The sequence below is a fragment of the Nicotiana sylvestris genome, chromosome 6, assembly GCF_000393655.2.
Source record: "Nicotiana sylvestris chromosome 6, ASM39365v2, whole genome shotgun sequence".
In the NCBI taxonomy this organism is placed as follows: Eukaryota; Viridiplantae; Streptophyta; class Magnoliopsida; order Solanales; family Solanaceae; genus Nicotiana; species Nicotiana sylvestris.
Genome location: NC_091062.1, coordinates 190,293,443 through 190,315,323, shown reverse-complemented (window position 1 = coordinate 190,315,323; position 21,881 = coordinate 190,293,443). Strand labels below are relative to the sequence as shown.

Below are 21,881 nucleotides of genomic sequence, written 5' to 3'. Positions count from 1 at the left end.
ACCTTCCACGGACCTCCAAATGCATTCCGATTATGCTCCTAAGTCCCAAATCACCTAACGGAGCTAACCAAATTATAAATTTTTTGATCCGAGATCATATACCAACAAGTCAAATCTTGGTCAAACCTTTTAAATTTCAAGCTTCAAACTGAGAATTGTTCTTCCAAATTCATTTCGATTACCCTAAAAACCAAAACCAACGATTTACATAAGTCATAATACACCACACGGGGCTAGTCATGCTCGAAAACTAGCGAGCAAAGTGCAAAAGCTTAAAACGACCAATCGGATCATTACACTACTACTAACAGAAGTCCAGGGGAGAGGAGACTATTATACCTGGTCAAATAAGCAATTGAATAATGACAGAATATATAGCAGGTTATATAGGGCCTTTGGTAATCATGAATGGATGATGACATGAGGGCATTTGATAATGCAATATGATGAGCCTTTCATTTCTGACCATGCACCTATGTTGTTAACAATGGTTTCTTCTAACAGTAGCATCAAAGTTCCTTTCAAAATTTTCAATATATGGGTTGAGCATAAGGAATTCTTGGAGATAGTAGAGAAGGCCTGGCAGCAGACACAATCCACAAGTAAGATGAAGAACATATGGATGAAGTTGAAGAGTCTCAAAACAGTATTAAGGAAACTGAATAATGAGGAGTTCAAGTCCAGTAATCAGAAAATAGAGAAGGCAAGACAGGATTTAAAGATTACTCAAGAACAAATACATCTAAGGAATAATACATACTTTCTTGCAAAAAAGAGAGTTGATACAGTCTTTGGAGAAATGGTCATTGGTAGAAGAAAGTGCTTTACACCAAAAGGCTGAGGCAAGATGGATCAAGCTAGGGGATTCCAATAATAAATACTTTTCAGCACTAATCAAAGAGAGTACTCAAAGGAAGCATATAACAGAACTCATATCTCTCACTAATAGAAAGCTTGTTGAACCAAAGGAAATCAGAGAAGAGGTAGTAAATTTCTACAAAGGCTTGATGGGATCTACAACTTATATGCTACTAGCAGTTAACAAGCAGACTATGAGGAAATGACCATGCATCACTCAGCAACAAAGAGTTAGATTATGTGCAGAAGTGACAGAAAAAAAGATTTATGATGGACTATCCTCAATAGGGAATGACAAGTCACCTGGTGTAGATGGATACAATGCTTAATTTTTCAAAAAAAGTATGGACTATTGTGAAGGCAGAAGTTACTGAAGCTATTAAGGAGTTCTTCAAAACTGGGAAAATGTATAGGGCAATTAATTATACAGCTATTACTCAAGTTCCAAAGACTGCTAAGCCAATTACAGTGAAAGAGTATAGACCTATAGCATGTTGTACTGTGATATACAAAATAAATGCCAAAATACTAGCCTCCAGATTGCAAGAAGTGGTTCCAGATATCATATGTGAAGCCCAGGATGGGTTTCTCCCAGGGAGGAAAATAGCTGACAACATCTTTCTTGCTCATGAGCTAGTTAAAGCTTATATAAGGTAGAATATATCTTCTAGATGCATGATAAAAATTGACTTACAAAAAGCATATGATTCAGCCTTTTATGAGATAGATGCTTATTGAGCTTGGGTTTCCAAATCAATTTGTACTTTGGATAATGGAGTATGTTCAAACAATCAACTATACTGTGATGGCTAATGGTGAACTAAGTGAGTCTTTTAATGCAGCTAGAGGACTTAGACAAGGAGATCCAATATCTCCTTTTCTATTTACAATAGCTATGGAGTATTTAAGTAGACAGCTTAATGAACTGAAGGAAGATATAATATATCAATTTCATCCAAAGTGTGCAAAACTAGGTATTACACACCTTAGTTTTGTAGATGATCTGCTGCTTTTGCCAAAGGAAACCTATCTTCTATTACTGCTCTCTATAAGTGTTTCGGGCAATTTTTTGAAGCTTCAGGATTGCAAGCTAATCTTGGAAAGAGTTGTGTGTATTTTGGAGGAGTTAAGAAGAAAGTTCAAGATAGTATACTGGATCATCTGGGGTTTGTTCATGGGAGTCTGCCTTTCAAATACTTGGGAGTGCCTCTATCAACAAAGAAGATCACTTTAATGCAATGGCAACCACTAATAGAGAAGATCACAACTAGAATTACCTTATGGACAGCAAAAAAACCATCTTATGGAGGAAGAATTCAATTAGTCAAATCTGTGTTGTTTGGAATTCAAGCATATTGGGCTTAGTTATTCCTTATTCCTACAAAGGTTCTGAAAACTATAGATGCTTACTGCAGAAGTTATGTATGGTCAGGCAACAACACAATCTCTAAGAAAGCTTTGGTAGCATGGGAAAGAGTATGCATGCTAAGTCAATTGGAGGGATAGACATTATCAACATAAAGCTATGGAATCAAGCTGCTCAAATCAAGACATGTTGGGATGTAGCTCATAAGCAGGATAAGATGTAGATTAGATGAATTCATGCTTACTATGTCAAAGGTAAGCCATTGATGGAGACAACAATCCCAGCACAAGTAAGTTGGATCACTAGGAAGATATTGGATGCTAAGAAACAGTTACACTTGATACCTGCTGCCAAGACTACAAGAAGTTTGACAAATTCTATTTACCATCAACTTCTCCCTAAAATAAGGCCAGCAACCTGGAAATGCCTTATGTTCAAGAATGATGCTAGACCTAAAACAATCTTCATAATGTGGCTACAATTACAGGGAAGATTGGCTACAATAGATAGATTAGTGAGATGAGGACTAACAATGGACATAACATATACATTGTGTCAGACCCAATTGGAAACAAGGGAACATCTGTTCGTTGAATGTGAATTTGCTAAGGCTATATTGAGGAAGTTGCATAACTGAATACAATGGAAGCAAACAACAGAAACATGGAATCAACATATTGACTGGGCTATTCAAAGTGCCAAAGGGAAATCACAACAAGCTCAAATCTTCAAACTGGTATATGCTGAATGTATATATGTTAAATGGATGGAAACGAATCATAGAGTGTTTGAAAATAACTATAAGAACTGGGAAACAATTGTGCGTGAAATAGATTACACCTGCTATGTAAGAGCAGGACCTAGAGTTAAGGAGTTGTTGCAGAGTTTTGTGTTTTAAACTTCTAGTTTTTTGTTTCTTTTAGTTGAGAACTTCTTGTACATAGTAGAGAGTTAAGGATAAGATAGAATTTAGATAGCTAATTGTGCTGATTAGCTATGGTTTTGTAAAATTTCAAAGGTGATTACTACAAAAATTTAGTTACCAAAAAAAATATGATCTGGGCAAAAAATAACAATAACAACGATCCAGTAAAATTTTACTAGTGGGGTTTGGACAACAAATAAATGAACAGAAAGGAAAAAAAGAAAAAATATGAAAAAGGAGAAAAAGAAAAGGAGAAAAGAAAGAAAAAAGAAGAAGAAAAGAAGCAGAGAAATAAAAAAGAAAAGGAGGAAAAAAAAGGAAATTACCCACAAAAGCTATCACGGGTAGGAAATGTAATTAGTTTGATGTGTAGAAAAGTAAATGGATAGTGAAGGATAAATAGTTTTTTTATGGGTACTTGTGTCATTCACCTTTGAAAAATAGTCAGCGTCTGCAAAGTCATTAAAAAATAGTCATTATTTGTTGTAACACGAAAAGTTTCAACATAATATATTGGAGATTGGTGCACATGTGTATGAACTTGTAGCATATTATTCTGAAACTCCAACACACAGAAAGTTCCAGCATAATATACTGGAGATTGGAGCACCTATGTATGAACTTCCAACATATTATACTGGACCAGTATATTATACTGGAACTCCCGTATATTATGTTGGAACTCCAGTATATTATGCTGAAACTGTACTATATTATACTGGAAGTTCACATGTAAAAAAAATATACTGGAATATTTTTCGGATTTTAAACAGTATTTTTATTTAAATTTATGTTTACAAGAAAAATGGCTAAATTTTTATTAGTTTTAAAATTATAGTTATTTTTTAATTATTATTTGTAAATATGGCTATTTTTTAATTTCACCACGTCCACCGTATGATGGGAGCCCAAACGCTAGATTATCCAATTTTGGGTTTTTGCAAAGGAGAAATGACTGTTAAGTCATACTGTGACTGTGTGACATGTTGAGTTACGATTCCATTATTAGGAAAAATGTGAATTTGATGAATAATACGATGGATAAACCGGCGGATCCCGGCGCAGCGACGCCAGTGTCGCAACCACCATTCGACACCCAATTGGTGTCGCAGCAGCAACAATCGGAATCGATCATCGCCAATCTCCGCAATATCTCCGACTCCCTCTCCGCTTTCCAACATTGCTTCAGTGAGCTACAACGACACATTGATTCGATTCGAACCTCAATCGATTCTGTGCTGCTACCCCCTCAGACAACTAAAACCACTCATTTACCCGCTCCATCATCAGCGCCAGCAGCTGCATCGGAATCTGACTCCTCTGAAGAAGGAGGAGGAGGAGGAGAAGAAGAAGAAGACGAGGAAGAGGAAGAGGAGGAGGAGAAAGTGAAATCGCCTCGTCCAGACCTGGAAAGTTTTTGCGAAACGATGAATAGTGATGGTCTGCGGAAGTACATGCTAACACATCTCTCAGACATTCACGGATTGCGTGTACAAGTCCCTAAGGCACTAAAACGTTCGCCCAAACCTGCGAGGCTTGTACTGGAATCTATTGGTAAGTTTTATATTCAAGGGAGCAAGGGGTATATTAATGACTTACCTTTGATCCGGGGAAGGATGGCTAAAGTATTGCTTTTGGAGTTATTGATGGGGATGGGATTTGAGATTGATAAATGGGTGAAGGAAGAGGCAGAGCAAGCAGCTTTAGCCTGGTTGAAGAGGTTGAATTCTGAAGGAGGTATACTACAGGTTCAAGAAATTGATGCCCGTGGTTTGCTGTTGCTTATTGGTTGTTTCGGGGTTCCACATAGATTTACAAATGCGAATATCATAAATTTACTTCAGGTAAGTAACCTCAAGTTGATTTCTGTTGCCCTTAGGAATTCACATGTTCTCATGGCAAAGTTTCCGGAAATAATAGAGGAAATGGTGAAGAACAAGAGAGTCTTTGACGCTGTTCATATTGTCTATAGTGTTGGAATTCAGGACAAATTTAACCCTGAGAAACTTTTGACATCATTTTTAAGAGAGTCTAAAGATTCGTTTGACAAAATGAAACGATCACAAGGTTCACTTGATGCTAATTTTGGAGTAAAAAGGAAGTATTTATCTGATTTGAATTCAGTCATCAAATGTTTGGATTCTCACAAGATTGATCCTTCAAAGCTTCTTCCTGGGTGGCAAATCAATATGAAAATAATGAGCTTGAAGAGAGAAATTGCTGAATTCGATAAGCATAAGCAGATAGCTGAACAGAAGATAGCACAACAAATTGCTGAATTGCATAAGAGAAAAATTGATGAAACTGAGTGGTTGAGCAACAAAGAAGTGAAACACTCACATTTTCCAAATCCATGGCCGCCACAACATCAAAGAGTTGTTAATCATGTCAATAGCAACAACACCTTGTTAGAAGGTGGTGGAACTGCTGGCCACAATTATGGTTATTATATTTCCCCTTCGGAATTGCATGGACCTGTTGCAAGCCCACTACGTGAAAATGTTATTAGCTCAGGTGTGGCCATGGGTGGACCTGGAGCAGGTATATTAGCAAATGCTGATGGTATTCATGCAGGCATGGATGTTGTTCCGCTAGGAGGCTCATATGCTGGAAGTCTTGGAGGGAGTCGAGTTGATAGTACACCCAAGCAGTTAGAAAGTCATGCTGGTCAGTTATATGGATCGCATGGTGATGCAACTGTGTATGACAGACTGCCCTCCCACAGATATGCTTATAGGCCATCATCCTACTTGGAAGGGCCAAACACCATAGCTGGCGATACTTATAGGCCTGGACTATACATGGAAAGCTCTGCAGGGTTGCCAAACACCATACCTGGTGAAGGCTCTGCGGGGTTGCCAAACACCATACCCGGTGAAGGCTCAGCAGGGTTGCCAAACACCATACCTGGTGATTCTAATATGCCACCGCCATACTTGGAAGGCTCTGCAGGGTTGCCAAACACCATAACTGGTAATGCTTATAGGCCTGCACCATACATGGAAAGCTCTAAGGGCTTGCCAAACACCATACCTGGTGATTCTAATAGACCACCACAATACTTGGAAGGCTCTGTTGGGTTACCAAACACCATAACCGGTAATACATATAGGCCTCTACCATACTTGGAAGGCTCTACGGGGTTGCCAAACACCATACCGCCACCATATCAGTTTGCTGATACTGTTCCAGCAACTGAACTATACCAAAGCAGTGGCTCACGAGCAGTTGGTTTTCATCCTTCGTCCTCCTTGTACTGGCAGAGATAGTTTTGTGTTGGTCAGGCATTACTTTCTACCTTAGTTTCCATTTTTCTAGTGTATATAGCCATTCTAGAAGTGATTTCATAGTCTCAGAAATGTTCGTCTTTCATCAGCTGCTAAAAATCTCTGGCCAATGTTATCCTTTTTCTTATCAAAAAAAAAAATCTCTGGCCAATGTTCAAGGCTTAGGATAGTGATGTCTAAACTCTACCTGGCAAAGTTCCAACAAACATGATTTTCTAACAGTTCTTTACTTTTCCTTTTTCCCTTCCTCGGATAATTAGATAATGTACATGTATATGTTCTTTGTTGGTCACTAATTATGAGCTAGTTGTATGCTTATTGCTAAGAAATCTCTATTAGAGTCTGAATTATTCCAGGCTTTTGTAAATGTTGTTCCCGCATTGTGTGATAGTTGTCTAGATTTGTAGAGTGCTGTCACAACAGCAATCCTACTTTTTCTTTTGGTCCATTTGGATGTCCTCCACTTGACAATTGAAATGTTTCTCCACGGCTACTAAAATGGCATATTCTTCTTGCCTCTCTTCTGGCTAAGTGTTCATAACATGTCACTTAACCCCATCCCCACCCCTCACCCAAAAGACAATAACAACAACAACCTAGTAAAATCTCACAAAGTGGGGTCTGGGGAGGGTAATGTGTACGCAGACGGCAGACCTTACCCCTACCCTGACGGGGCAGAGGCTGTTTCTGATAGACCCTCGGCTCAGAAAGACGTAAAGAAAACAAGAAGAGACAAGATATCAGTATCATCAACGGAAACCCCCTCAACCCAAAAGAATGAAAATAAAAATTTGGTAAACCTCATTCCCAATTGTTTATCTGATTTTGAGCAAGTTATAACTTTATAATTTGGTACTTCGGCACATAATGTTAACCAAAATATTGCAGCTGTTTTGTATAATGAGCTTGAGAGTTTCAAAATATTATCTGCCTTCTTTATCTCATTGTGATCGGTTAATGTATTTCATAATTTCTCAATTTTCAAAATGGTTGGAGAGTACTTTAAAGAAAACTGTACCCACCCTGAAGCTTGTCATGTTGTCAACCCCGGCAATCCATCAAGTACATTTATCCCCGAGTCCCTTCTTTATGGTCTCCATCTCATCTTTATAAATATTAATGGATGGAATGAAGTCGTCGATTGTGAAAATTCAATCGATATTCTTTTTGATATTCCTTTATTGAAACTTTTGTCATATAGAGGATATCTGATATTTGTAAAGAAGTGGGAAGCTGGCTCTTCATTGATAATACTTATGAGTGACTTTCTTTCATTGTATACGAATCTTTTAGTTTCCCAATGTTATCAGAACCTGACTGCCGTCATTTTCTTTCCTCGTCCATGGATAAATGATGATGATCTTACAACTAAAGATGATGAGGGATCTGAATCTTGACTTCCAGATTCCAGTAAGTAACCAGTTTGTCATTACCCTTCACTGCATGTATAAATTTTTATCTTTATTTTTTCCCATTTGTGCTATTCGTATCTCAATTATTAGATGACAAATAATCCTGGAAATTTGGCTTCACGTGGGGTTAAATATTTGCAACATGTCGCTATTAGTTTTTGCCCTCCATTAATGCATTTATCTTATTTTGTCGAACATCATCTCATGTCCTTCTTTTTCTTGTAACTTTGTTCAGTACACTTTGCTTGTGGTTTGTTACTTTTCCTAAATGATATGTTTATATATCGATGTAGCAAGTTATTTGCAGGTATTTTTCCTGAATGATTTTGATGAAAATTTTGAGTAATAAATATTAATGTCTAAAAGTATTAGTTGGAACAAGTAATATAAAACTAGAAATCAAGGTAGTTGTAAAAAATGACTTTCGCGCATAAGTGATGGAAGTCATTTCCTCCTTTTTGTTGGAAAATATTTTTGTTGATAACGAGGCACCAGAAAATGACTTCTCATGAGAAACATTTTCTTAGGAATGACTACCGTCAAACCACACTTATTACTAGTAATATAATTTTCTGAATCATTATTGACCTTTTAGTTAATGTTTTTGAGCTTTATCTTATGCAAATTAAAGGCTTTGTAATCTAAGGATATCCTGTGGGAACTGAAAGGAAGAAAAATTACATTTTCGGGCATCCCCAAATTGTTTATTCGTGTTTTTTGTCTTCAATTGGCACCTAATAGGCACGAAAGATCGAAAACAGTTTCAGTTTTTTTTTGGAAATAATGGAATTAATCTTATTTTCATTGCTAACTTTGTATTTATTCCCTGTCTTTTACCTGTTCTAAAGTTTCCATCATTCGTGGAACAAAATTAAAGAACTTCTAAACAAAAATTTTGGTCTAAGAATTAGGTTTTGTCTTGAGGATCTTGAAGCAAATTATGGCACTATGCTATCTACAGACAAAGACTTAAAGGCCATTTTTTTTTGTGGTCATATCAAAATTGTTATGTATTGATAGTAGAACAATTTTTGCTGGAGACTGGAGTGGGGAACAAGCAATAAGTTCTATAATTTTGATACAGGTACATGGAGTCCTCAATGCTATTAGTTGGGAAATTCTATTTCCAATTTGTATTGTCATTGCAAGGTACGTGGAAACTTTCCAGTCTTCAAATCCGGCATGGTTTTATCTTCATGTTACTTGCCAGTTTTCTGCCTATGCCATTGCGGTTGCTGGCTGGGCAACTAGGTCTCAAGCTTGGAAGTGAGTCAAAGGGTGTTCAGTATAGTGGCCATCATAATATTGGGATTGCACTTTTCTCCGTTGCAACATTGCAGGTACTGTTGCTCTATTCCGAAGTACTAAATCATTTTCCTTGACCACTCTCTTCTCATGTATCTTATGTTATTCCTAATTATCGCATCTTAGATAGTTAATTTTGTCTCTTTGAACAGCTGTGTACTTGCAAGGGGCATCCCTATATTGCATGTAGGGGGTTCAATTGAATCCCCTCGTAGGAAGTGCTAATAGAGTAAAACAATTACACATAAAATATTCCATTGTTGAATCCCCTTGACATAAAGAACTTCTAGTGTAGCGGTAAAGGTGACTTAGAAATTACTTTAAGTCACAAGTTCAAGCCTCAAATATGACACTTATGTTCCTTTCTTAAATCCCCTTCTCAGAATTCCTGGTTCTGCAATTCTCTGCCACTGTGTACTTGGGGATATTAATTCCTGGTTCTGCAATTCTCTGCCACTGTGTACTTGGGGATATTAATGGTAGAAATTAATTTTTCTCTTGGTGTTCTGCTCTTCATTTTGGTTTTAGGTTTTTGCCATGCCATTGAGGCCCAAGTAGGACCATAAGTATCAATTTTTACTGGAATATATGCGGGAGAAGTGCACCAGTAGCCACTTTTAAGCCCGTTGTTTAAAATATATCCACAATTTACAATGTATTTAAAGATTGGCAAATTCACCCAAATTTTAGGACTAAGTATCCTGAATTTGTAATTTAGAACTTAGGGGTTGTTACAATGGTGGGATATCCCAGGATATACGGATCGGGTGGGATATCCCATGGGATTAGTTATCCCACCTTCTATATGGGATAACTAATCGTACCATTTTACTGTAAAAGTTAACTAAGGATTCGCTAATACCCTGAACCAAACATGGGATAAAGTTAATCCCAACTTTTAACCCGGGATTATTATTCTTATCCCATGTACCAAACGATCCATTAGTGTCCTGAATTTTGAGTTGCTAATTTAAAATTCAGCACATAAGATTCAAACTTCTGGATAATTTTCGAAGTTTAGGACACGATGTCTTGAAGTTTGAGCGAATTGGTTAATCTTTAAATACATTGTAAAGTGTGTATTTATTATAAACAACATGCTTAAAAGTGGATACATGGTGTCATTTCGCAATGACCTGGCATTGATTTTATGGAGACATATTCTCCGGTGGTGGATGAAATCACATTCAGGTATCTTATCAGTCTAGCAATTCATGAAAAACTTGATATGCGTCTTATGGATGTTATCACAGCCTATTTATATGGCTCACTGTACAACGAAATTTTTATGAAAATCCCTGAAGGATTCAAAGTACCTGAAACATACAAAGATTCCTGGGAAACTTGTTCGATAAAGCTTAAAAAATCCTTATATGAATTGAAGCAATCAGGGCGTATGTGGTATAATCACCTCAGCGAATACCTATTGAAAGAAGGGTACAAGAGTGACTCAATTTGTCCTTATGTATTTATAAAAAGATCTGGATCTGAACTTGTCATAATAGCTGTGTATGATGATGACTTGAATATCATTGGAACTCCGGAAGAGCTTCCAAAGGCAGTAGAATGCTTAAAAGAAAGAATTTGAAATGAAAGATCTTGGAAAGACAATAACTCCACATCCATAAACTATTGTCCTTACAATAATCACTAGGTTAGGAAATAATTTTTGAACATCCTAATTTGCTTTAGGCATGCTTAATAATGATTTGACGTGGCTATAGGCACGGTTCCCGTGGCATACTCATGAAACATAATTCCACATTCAAGTGCACGTTCGCGTGACTTGACTTCAACTTCAGAGTAACAATAAAAATAAACATGTTGTAAATTGCGGGCGCATTTTACGTGGTGCGATTTACGATGTGTATAAACGAGTGTATGACATTGCGATTCGTCTCAAATTAATTCCATAAACGCCTAAAATGGAGTAAATTAATTTTAATAAAAGCGGTAAAAGGTAAAAAAAAAATGCACATAGGTCTAACACATGTAATAATCGGATGATTAAGCCATGTATAATTGTAAAACGATCATGCTAAAACCACAAAATTCGAGAGTGTCTCATACCTTCTCCTGGGTTAACAGGATTCTTTACCCAGGTCTTCTATGTTTCGCAAACTTATATGGAGTCAAACTTTCCTTGATTTGAGATTCAAAAATAATTGGTGACTTGAAACATCGTTAATTAAATAACTCCGAGTGGCGACTCTGAAAAAATAAACAAAGCCAATTCCATTTCAAATAATGTTACTTTAATTGAAAAAATTCCTTATCTTCGGAAAAAGGAGGTGTGACAAATACTAATATAATTCTATATAATTTTTACCAAACTAACTTTGCAACTATTACTTTAACATTTTTCCACCTATCACCACTATTCCAATATATGAATCTGATTTTATATTTGTTTAATTAAATAACAACAAACTCAATGTAATCTCATAAGTGAGGTCTGAGAAGGTTAATGTGTAAGTAGTTCTTATTCTTACCTTGTGAAAGTAAAAAGATTTTTTCCAATAGACTTTTGAGGATAATAAAATATTAGTTTATTTAAACACGGTTCTACCAATTGGAACAAGAAAAGTACTTTTAATTAAAAAATGGAGGGAAGATAATATCGTGAAAAAAGATCTTTGACAACATTGGCTTACAAAAGGACCATTAAAGTAGGTGGGAATGGATTGAAGTTGGAATGACATAAAGTCACTAAATGATGTTTAGAGTCTTTTTGGAAAGTCGATCCTGAAAATGGATTTGGGTGTAATTGGATATAATTAAGAGTTTGATATGTTTGTTTGGCCAAATAATTACTTGATCAATATGAAATTAGGTGTAATTGGAGAGGTGTAATTACACTCTCCAATTCTCAAGGGGCGGTGAGAATTGTTGGTAATTACACTATGTAATTACCAGGTTGCTTTTTAGTTTCTTTCATTTTTGTTTTTATTTTAATTTATTTTCTTTATAACCTTTTATTTCTACTATTTTTATTTTTTTATTTTATTCTTACTTTTTAATTTCTTTTGAAATTTTAAAATATATTTTTCTTTGTACATTATTTATCTTTTATTTCTCTATCTTTACTTCTTGTGATTTCATGTAATTGCTTATATTTATTTTTGTTTAGTTTATTATTCTATTTTCATAAACTATGCCTCCTAATATTAGAAATAATTAGTCATTAACAAACTTGGCATATAATGAGTGATGCAATTAAAGTATAATTTCGTTGTTGAATGTGGTTATAAACTTATCATATTTCTTAATCTTAAGTTGCAGTGGAACTTACTATTATTATGTTAAAATTTGACATATGCTAAACGATTTTATTTTTATTTTTTCCAATTTGAAAATGTGTTATATTCATGGTTCTAGTTTACTTATTTTAGTAGTATTGGCACACATTGCATGTTGTTCCTTTTTTAGTTAGAATTGATAGATTAGTTTTGTCAAACATTTAAATAATGTTATGACATTGTATTTATAAATATTAATTTATTTTATCAAACATAATTCCATGATATTCTTACAAAATGTATATTTTTAATTTTTGTAAGTATCTATACTAAATATTATTAATTTTAAAAAATATATAAATTATTTTTACAATATTATTATAAATATATGATTGCTAATTAATGTATATTCACGAAAAAATATACATCTTAAATAACAAATATAATATTATTTATACTTATAAAAATTTATAGGCATATATTTATTATATTAGCTTTTAAGTTTTGATAATTACTTAATTTAAAATTTAATCTAACTGTATAATTACACTTGTGTAACCAAACAGTAAACTTGTAATTCCACTGTAGTTACACTATGACAAACAAACATGTCATCGTAATTACACAACTACGTAATTACTACGCTATGTAATTACTATCCTAGTAATTACACCAATTCCAATTACACGGTGACTTTCAAAATAGACTCTTAATGCTGTTAGCATAGCAAATACATGCTAATTGAGACTGACCCTTCTTCAGACACGTCTTTGTTGTATATAATGGGAGTCCATTACTAAATAGTCATTTAACTATCCTTAATTATCTGCTAAAGTCATTTTTCTTTTGTTTGTAACAACAAAGTCACTTAACTATGCATATAGCACTCAGAAGGCCACCCAACTAGATTTTTCAAATTTTAGGTTGCCAAATACCTATTTTACCCTCTAAATTATAAATATTTATCTTTCTTTCTTTTTTTTTAACTTTTTAATATTATGATTTTCTGCTTTTTAATTTATATTATGGACTTACTTATAGAATAAATAAATTTTATTTATAAATTAAAAAAATAAAAGTATTTAAGCATATATAATGCTAGAATAACAAAATAGTGAGCATAGTACAAAAAATTAATTAGAATAATTTGTTCGTAATAATAATTTTAGTATTAACAACAAAAATTCAAAAATTTAATTAGAATAATTTGTTTGTAAAATATATATCCATGCACGTAATATAAAAATAATTATTTAAATAAAGGTATTTTTATAATATATATTATATATTCTTGAAAAGTATACATAATTATATTATTATTCCATTATTATATGCGCTGAAAACTAATTTTTTATTTTATAAAAATAATATATTTATTCTATAGGTAGTCCACAATGTAGGTTAAAAAGAGAAAAAATTATAATATTTAAAAAGTTAAAAAATTGATAATTTAGAGGGTAAAATAGGTATTTGACAATAAAAAATTTGAAAAATCTAGTTAAGTGACTTTCTGAGTGCTATAGGCATAGTTAAATGATTTTGTTGTTACAAACGAAAGAAAAGTAACTTTAGCAGATAATTTGGGTGTTGAGTGACCATTTGAGTAATGGACTCTGTAGGCTCATAAAGTACGAATCATTACTTTTTTTGTTGGGGGGTGTGGGGAGGTGGGACTACGAGAGATTGCAGTGAAAGCCTGAAAGTAGGAGTGTGCATGGATCGAGTTAGTTCGATTTTTATCAAAATCGAACCAAATCAACTATATCGGTTTGGATTGATTTGATGTTGTCGGGTTTTCGGTGTTTTCTAGTTTTTTATACTTAAATATATTTCAATCTTATTTTGTTAAATTTTTTATAAATAAATATATGTTTAGTAAAAATATAAAAAATTAACAAATATATTATCTATTAAAATATTCTTATGGGAGAATTTTCTTAGTAACACATAATAGTTATTTTTTAGATCGCCTGCCAATAATTTTTCGTTGATGTACAATTTTAAGGTTAACCGAATTTAGTAATTAAATAAAAAAATTAATATGATACCTAAATAACAATAATCACTTCACATTAAAAAAAGATATAAGAATTTAATAGATCTTAACATATAAATATGAAAGAAGAAAGAGAATGACGCATTTCAGTAACACTTGATTAGAATCCCAAATATTTCTAGACTTTTTTTAAAGAAAATTCTATATAAAATCTTAAAAGTATATAAAAATTATAATATATTTATATGTCGGTTTGATTTCTTTTTTTACTCAATACCAAATCAAATCAAACCAAATGTAGTCGGGTTTTTTAATCGGTTTGGTTTGACTTTTTGGTTTGGTGCGATTTTCCGGCTCGGTTTGTACACCTCTGCTCTGAAAGGTTTACAAATTGAGTTTAAGATTTATGTATTAGTGGCGTAAAAAAATTATTATAGTATTATTAAATAATTATAGGTAAATCTCTTGATAAATATTAATTAGTAATTTAATAAAAGATGTAACTGACTTAGATAACGAGTTAATATTACTTGATAATTTTTTGTTTACACTATCATATACTAATACTAGTATAACTCAAATCCTTAAATTTGATAGGATCATAGCCCACAGAAGATATTACACAAGCTTTCCTGAGGCACTAATTTAGGAAGAGACATCACCAATTATCGGAAAAAATATATACTAATAGGTCCAGCTGTTCAATGAACTGTTCTATATCGTGTATTGCGTCTCACAAACTTCAATTTGATAAAATTGAGGATATAAATTGATGTAATAAGTTGGAATTTCATTAATTAAAAAAAATCTAGTTTTTTCAATCTTAAACATCGACGTAACGTTACTTAAAACTGAGAAAAATACTTATATTGCATGTGGAGGGTTACAAATTTACAATTCTACGTGTCTGGCTAACATGTTTGGCAAATCTAAAAAAGGAAAATAACCAATTGATACGCAGGCTCAATACTGAAAGAGGACAGACACAATTTCTAGCATTTTACCATGTAACAAGAGTATTTTTGATAATCTATATATATATTAAAGCAAGAAAGTTGCCATATATAATTAACATTATGGTTAAGCCAAGTGGCAAGCTAATAAATATCAATAGTATATTGTAATTTTATTCTATATTTGACTATTTTAGTTAAATACTAATATAATATATATATATATATATATATATATATATATATATATATATATCAAATTTGAATTAAAAGATAATTTTGAATTTATAGATGAAGTTTTAAAATTCGAATTTAAATTAAAAATAAAATTTATCTTTTTTATCATGTTATCATACTTAATTCGGTTAATGATCATATGCAATCATGTTAGGAACTTTTGTTATTTTTTCTAATTATTTAAATACTACTTCGCCTCTAGCCAAAAAAAAAAACTACTCCATATAACTATAAAACTCTTTCACATTTAAAATCTTATAAGTGTAGTTCTTTGAAACATTGTAGCTAGATTTGAATAAAACAAAGTTCTTTTAAAATAAATGTAATATAAGGGTACACGACTATATTTATCTAAATAACAAAAAAGAGTTTACAAAACCAAATAAAAGTTTACTTACATATATAATAAAGTAAACATACATACTGGAGAAAGAAACATCACAAAATCAGTCAATATTAAAAATAAAAATAAAAAGTCGTTTCTTTTTTCTTCTTGAAGAATATTTGTTTGAAGAGTCAATTTGCATAAATGGACATCAAACAAATAACAAAACTTTGGCTATACAATTTCTATCATTAATTTCAATTTAGCACATTCAAGGAATTGAAGGATATAAGCTGAAACCCCTTCATTTAACTGTAGTCAAGCCAATATTGCAAGGGTATAATACTTTTTTCATTGAAGAATATTAGTTTTGAATCATTAGATTATGTGAAAGGTTTTTTTTTTCAAACTCAACAAGAGAGAAATTGGTTTCTAATTGATAGTCTCTATAGCGACTTTTAAGTGTAACAAAGAGTATATAAGGAAAATATTAGTATGAAGTGAAATATTTTTTTTTAAATGTAAACAAATTATTTTGGAAAACTCTTTACTTTTTTTAATTCAAAGATAATAAAAAGATAAGATATTTTTTAACATTAGTAGAGAGTTTTAAAATTATTATAATAGAAGTTATATCATGGATAAACTCAAAAATCGAAATCTTATGGAATATTTATGTAATATCCGGCCATATTTATTGTTTACTTTTTATAGCTAATATAAATAGATGATATACTGACAACACGCGATTATACACATATTATAATATAAATAGATGATATACTGACAACACACGATTATACACATATTATATATGGATTATATATGAATTACACATCATTTATTTTTTTAATTTAAGTGGTCGGATGAACACCTATTTATGCTGATTAGATAAAGCCAAAAAAGATATGAAATAACTTCAACCAAAGACTAAAAATATAATTATAGTTCATATGTAGACAAATTTTATTAAAACTCATCCTTTTATAGTTAAATAAATTAATTTTTTGTAACAAAAGAAATAATGACATAAAAAATAAGATAAAAGAAAATAAACATTGAAAAAAATGTTAGAAAGATCTAAAAATAAGAAATAAAAGATGACAACAAATTTCTTCTTGTGTTTCATCTTTGTTGAGTATAAAAAATTTGAAAGTTAATCTCATCAATTTCAAATATATTTTTTCAACTCAAATACATAGATTATAAGATAAGGATACCTTAGAATATTTTTTTAATTTACATTATGTGTCGTTTTAAAAAAATTACTATTACTAACAAACTGATATGATATTCAAATTTGAATTGGAATGCAATTTGAGTAGTTTGCATTGAGGTTAAGCCAAGTATGATGTCGAAAAATAAACTACTTGATAATTTTAAGATAATATATGCAATTTTTTATAATAATAATAATCAACTAATTTAACATTTAATGATTCAAAGAACAAATTTTTTGCATATATAAGGTATTAAAAATTCAAATTCTGGGGCTAGAGATAATGCTGCACTGTGGGCCGGTCCCGAACCGGACCGGACCGGGCCCGCGGTCTTAACGGGTCTCACGGGCCTGGTGGTCTCTTAAAGCCCGAGGCGGGCTGGTCTTCTTTGGTAAGCCCACGAGCCCGGGACCGTTTAGCCCGGGACCGGCTGGCGGGCCTGGTCCTGGCCCAGCGGGCCTAGCGGGCCTAACAGCTATAATTTTAATTTATTTTTTTAAAAAAACAGCCCAACGGCCATATTTAAAAAGTAGCCGTTTGGGGCTTTTTTGACCGTTTGGTAGTTTAGAAAATGGCCATTTGGCCCCCAAACTTTATATAATTACACTTTTCCCCATTTCTCAACTATAAATACCCCCTCATTCTTTCATTTTTATTCACCAATTCATCAATATCTCTCAATCTCTCTCAATCTCTCTACTTACAATTACTTAATCTATTGTTGAAATTTCGTGAAAAATTGTGAAGTTGTTGAATTGAAGTTTTCAAGTGTTCAACGATTTTCAATTTTCAAGAAGTTGTTCGGCAATCCGGTAAACTCGTTTCAACTCTTACGTTTTAAGAATATATTTTTGTGTGGTTTAGATTGCATAATTATAATTAATATGACATTTTCTTTGAAAAAAATATTTGGTAAAGGAAAAGATAAAACCGGTGAAAGTAGTGGCCAACCAACTACCATTCCCCCGGCTCCCCGACCTAGAAAAGATAAGCAAGTTGAAGTAGTCGCCAACCTATACGTCCTCCTCCTTCTTTAATTCTTGATAGTGATCACCCTTGTTTTCAATTTACCGATAGTGAATTTTACCATAATGTTGCACCAGGTGAAAGATTAGATGATGAAATTATGAATGCTCTTTATCCTAATGAAACTATCTTAGAAAATAATGAGGAAAATGAGGATGACGATGCACCGGATTTAGATGATACACCTACTAGTCCTCTTAATAACCCAACTGATGCACCGGTCGACCCACCTGTAGAAACTCCTACTTTTAATAGAGAACCTGCTAAACGCCTAGAAACATCATTAGTTTGGAATTTTTTTACTCAAGTAAGAGAACAAAATAAGGCTAAGTGTAAAACTTGTGGGAAATTAATGGCGCATAAATATACTGGAGACCGTAGCGGCACGGGTAGTTTGACTAGGCACATAAAAACACACCCTAGAGATAAGGCTAGATTTTTTCAAATGAAAGCGCAGCTAGAGGGGACAAGTGTAGATTCTGCGGTTAACCCTAGTACAGGTTCAAATCTAGTTCAACCAGGAATTAACACTGTCACCGGAGGTATTTTATATTACGATCCAAATAGAGATCGTGAAGAATTAGCAAAGATGATTACTGTTATGTGCTTACCTTATACTTTTGCTTCTAATCCTAATTGGGTTCATTATATTAGAAGAGTTTTTAATCCTACTTATAAAGGTTGGCCTCGCGCAACAGTTAAGAGTGATATTTATAAATTCAAACATGAATATGAACAATATTTGCGGTATTTATTTACTCATATACCTAATCGGATTTCTATTACTACTGATATTGGTAGAAGTGGTAATGATTGTGATTATCTAACTGTTACAAGTCATTGGATAGATGAGGAATGGATAATGCAAAAACGCATAATTGCATATAGAATAATTAATTCGCGTCACACAGGTAAGTTTATAGCTAACACTGTTGCAGATATTTGTAGATATTTTTGCTTTAGCGATAAAATAATGGCAATTTCTATGGATAATGCTTCTAGTAACACTAGTGCTATAGGCATGCTTACAACAACACTAAATCCTGCATTTACTAATATTTTCCATGTTAGATGTATTTGTCATATTTATCATTTAATTGTCGGTGATGGTATGCGAATTTTAAACATAGAAATTGAAAAGGTTAGAATGGCTCTTAATTGGCTTTTTTATTCAAACCGTAGAAGTAGACTTAGAGAGTATTTTAAAAAATGTGATGAATATGGCCTTAGAGAAAGAAAGGTTCCTAAACCTTGCCCGACTAGATGGAATTGTATGTACGAAAGTTTAGTAGTTGCATATGAATATAGAAACCCAATTAATGCAACGTTTAATTCTCGGGTAGGTGGTGAGGATGATGATGAAATGCTTACTACTCAAGATTGGACGAATGTTAAAATTCTTTTAGATTTTTTAGAACATTTTCAAATTGCTACAAATGCATTTTCTGGGCAATATTATCCTACTATTTCAAACTGTTTAGTTTATATTGCAGCACTATCTGATTTGTTTGTTGAATTTGGTGAGGGTGGGGACATTTATGAACTTGCTATAAATGAAATGAAACAAAAGTTTAAAAAATATTTTTTTCCTATCCCTCCTATTTATGGTGTTGCTGCAATGTTAAATCCTACAATGAAATTGGGAGGTCCTCATTTTTGGTATTCAAATATTTATAAGGCTTTAGATCTTTCAAATGAGGAAGTTGCTACACTTGCAGATGCAAAAGCCTCAATTAAAATTAATGCTCAAACAGTTTATAATGCTTATCAACTTGCCTTAGAGCATGCTAGGCCAACTATTCCAACCCCTACTTCGTCTAGCTCACAATCGTCTAAAAGAGCTGCGGGCTTAAAAGCTCTTAAATCTTGGACGGAGTTCAGGGGTTCTCAAGGTGATAATTATGATGAAACTTCACATCTAAATGAGCTTCAAGTTTATTTGTCTCAGGGACTTGAAAAGGAGAATCCAGACGACTCTTTTGATCTTTTGGAATGGTGGAAGGCAAGGGAAAAATATTTTCCGGTTCTTGCAAGGATGGCTCGGGATATTTTATCAATTCAAGCTTCAACTGTTGCATCAGAGAGCGCTTTCAGTCAAGCAAGACTGCAAATAGGTGATCATAGAGCGTCTATGAGGGATAGCTTGGAAAAATCAGTACTGTTTAGAGATTGGATCCGCTCGGAAAGAAGAAACTTTGGAATTGCAGAATCACAACCGGCGATAGATGAAGCTTATGAAGAAATGATAGCGGAACTTGCGGAGGATTCGGCTTCGCCCGGAAGTGGTGATGAACAAGCTTCTTTTCCACCACCACCAACGCAACCTCCTCCGAACCTTGAAGGATTTATGAGATTTGTTAGAGATAATACATAGACTAATATGTAACTTGTATTTTGGCACATCTTCCTTAGTTTTTTTTCCTTCTAATGGTGGTATTAGTACCTTGTTGTGCTCATTCCATTGGGGGAAGGATGACTAAGAAAGATATGCCATTTTTGGTAATAAAATTTATTGCTTCTACCCTTGAATATCTTTTCGCAATATTTCTTTGTCTTTACTTAGAATTATTTATAAGCTACAATATATACATAACATACAATATATACTACAAGAAAATATATAAGAGAATATATATACATAACATACAATATATACTACAAGAAAATATATAAGTAATAAGTTATAATATATATACATAAGATACAATATATATACTACAAGACAATATATTATGCATGACAATTTAGTGTTTTACTATTGTTTTGTTATTTTTCTTTTTCGTCAAGCACTTTAATAATTAGATCTACATATATACTACATATATATTTTTAATATACCCATGATATTACAAGAAATTGCCTTTTAAAAAAAAAACCTAGGCCCGCGAAGCCCACGAGCCCGGCCCGTTAAGCCCAGGACCATGTGGGCTTAGGCCCTCACGGGCCGGTTCCACCCGTTGAGCCCACGAAGGCCCGGGCCCGGCCCAGAATACAGCACTAGCTAGAGATATCGATAAACTTAAAGTAGAGTCATACTGAAATAAATTCGGCCAAATAATCATTTAAATTTTTAGATAGTTGATTAAAGTGAATTTTAAATTAAGGATAATATCTTCACTTGCATCATTATAAAGATAGTCATTATTATAAATATATATATATATAAAGTTCTAGAAATTGAAATTTCAAATAAAGATAGTCATTATTATAAATATATATATAAAGTTTTAGAAATTGAAATTTCAAAACAGAAATATTTTCTGAAAGATAAAATCATACCAAATAAGAGTTCAAGTCGTAGTATAAGAGTCACGTCGTAATCAAAGAATCGTTTATATCGTGTCAACCTTTGTGCTTTGCCATAAATATGAGCTATTAGATAGCCAATTAAAATGAGTTTTGAATTAAGAATAATATTTTCAATTACATTATTATAAAAATAATTATTATTGAAAAATAATGTTTTAGAAACTGAAATTTTAAGAAATAAATATTTTTAAGAGATATGAACACACCAAATAAGAGTTCAAGTAGTAGTAAAAGAGTTGAGCTTATCCAAAGAGTCATTCATTGTCTTAACATTTGATTGTTTTGTCATAAATATGAGTTATTATTTTACTTCCTGATTATTTCTTGGATCCAATGACACCGGCAAGAATGGTATCGAAAAAGAAAAATAGAAAAAATGGTTAATTTTTTTCATATAGTTAATATCCAATGATTATCTATATT

General features: G+C 32.7%; 2 protein-coding genes across 3 annotated transcripts; both read left to right on the top strand.

Moving 5' to 3' along the window:
- Positions 1 to 4,186: 4,186 nt before the first annotated feature.
- Positions 4,187 to 6,418, top strand: LOC104242397 (protein FRIGIDA-like). Its single transcript, XM_009797442.2, has one exon. It carries the CDS (start codon positions 4,187 to 4,189, stop codon positions 6,416 to 6,418), a length of 2,232 nt encoding a protein of 743 aa, XP_009795744.2.
- Positions 6,419 to 6,845: 427 nt separating this feature from the next.
- Positions 6,846 to 20,592, top strand: LOC104242396 (uncharacterized). 2 transcript variants are annotated; one of them, XM_070147732.1, is made up of 4 exons: positions 6,846 to 7,230; positions 7,811 to 7,846; positions 8,933 to 9,188; positions 20,098 to 20,592. In XM_070147732.1, exons 3-4 carry the CDS (start codon positions 8,937 to 8,939, stop codon positions 20,521 to 20,523), a joined length of 678 nt encoding a protein of 225 aa, XP_070003833.1. In that variant the 5' UTR covers positions 6,846 to 7,230; positions 7,811 to 7,846; positions 8,933 to 8,936; the 3' UTR covers positions 20,524 to 20,592. The 2 variants fall into 2 exon arrangements, with proteins under 2 accessions (XP_070003833.1, XP_070003832.1); XM_070147731.1 differs by having other exon boundaries at positions 6,846 to 7,846; positions 20,098 to 20,590.
- The last annotated feature ends 1,289 nt before the right edge of the window (positions 20,593 to 21,881 follow it).

Bases quoted from the DNA above. Each gene is read 5' to 3' on its own strand.
- LOC104242397 (XM_009797442.2), top strand. From the start codon at position 4,187: ATGGATAAACCGGCGGATCCCGGCGCAGCGACGCCAGTGTCGCAACCA.
- LOC104242396 (XM_070147732.1), top strand. From the start codon at position 8,937: ATGGAGTCCTCAATGCTATTAGTTGGGAAATTCTATTTCCAATTTGTA. The intron at 9,189-20,097 runs GTACTGTTGCTC...TATTTGTCTCAG, and splicing joins TCTCCGTTGCAACATTGCAG to GGACTTGAAAAGGAGAATCC.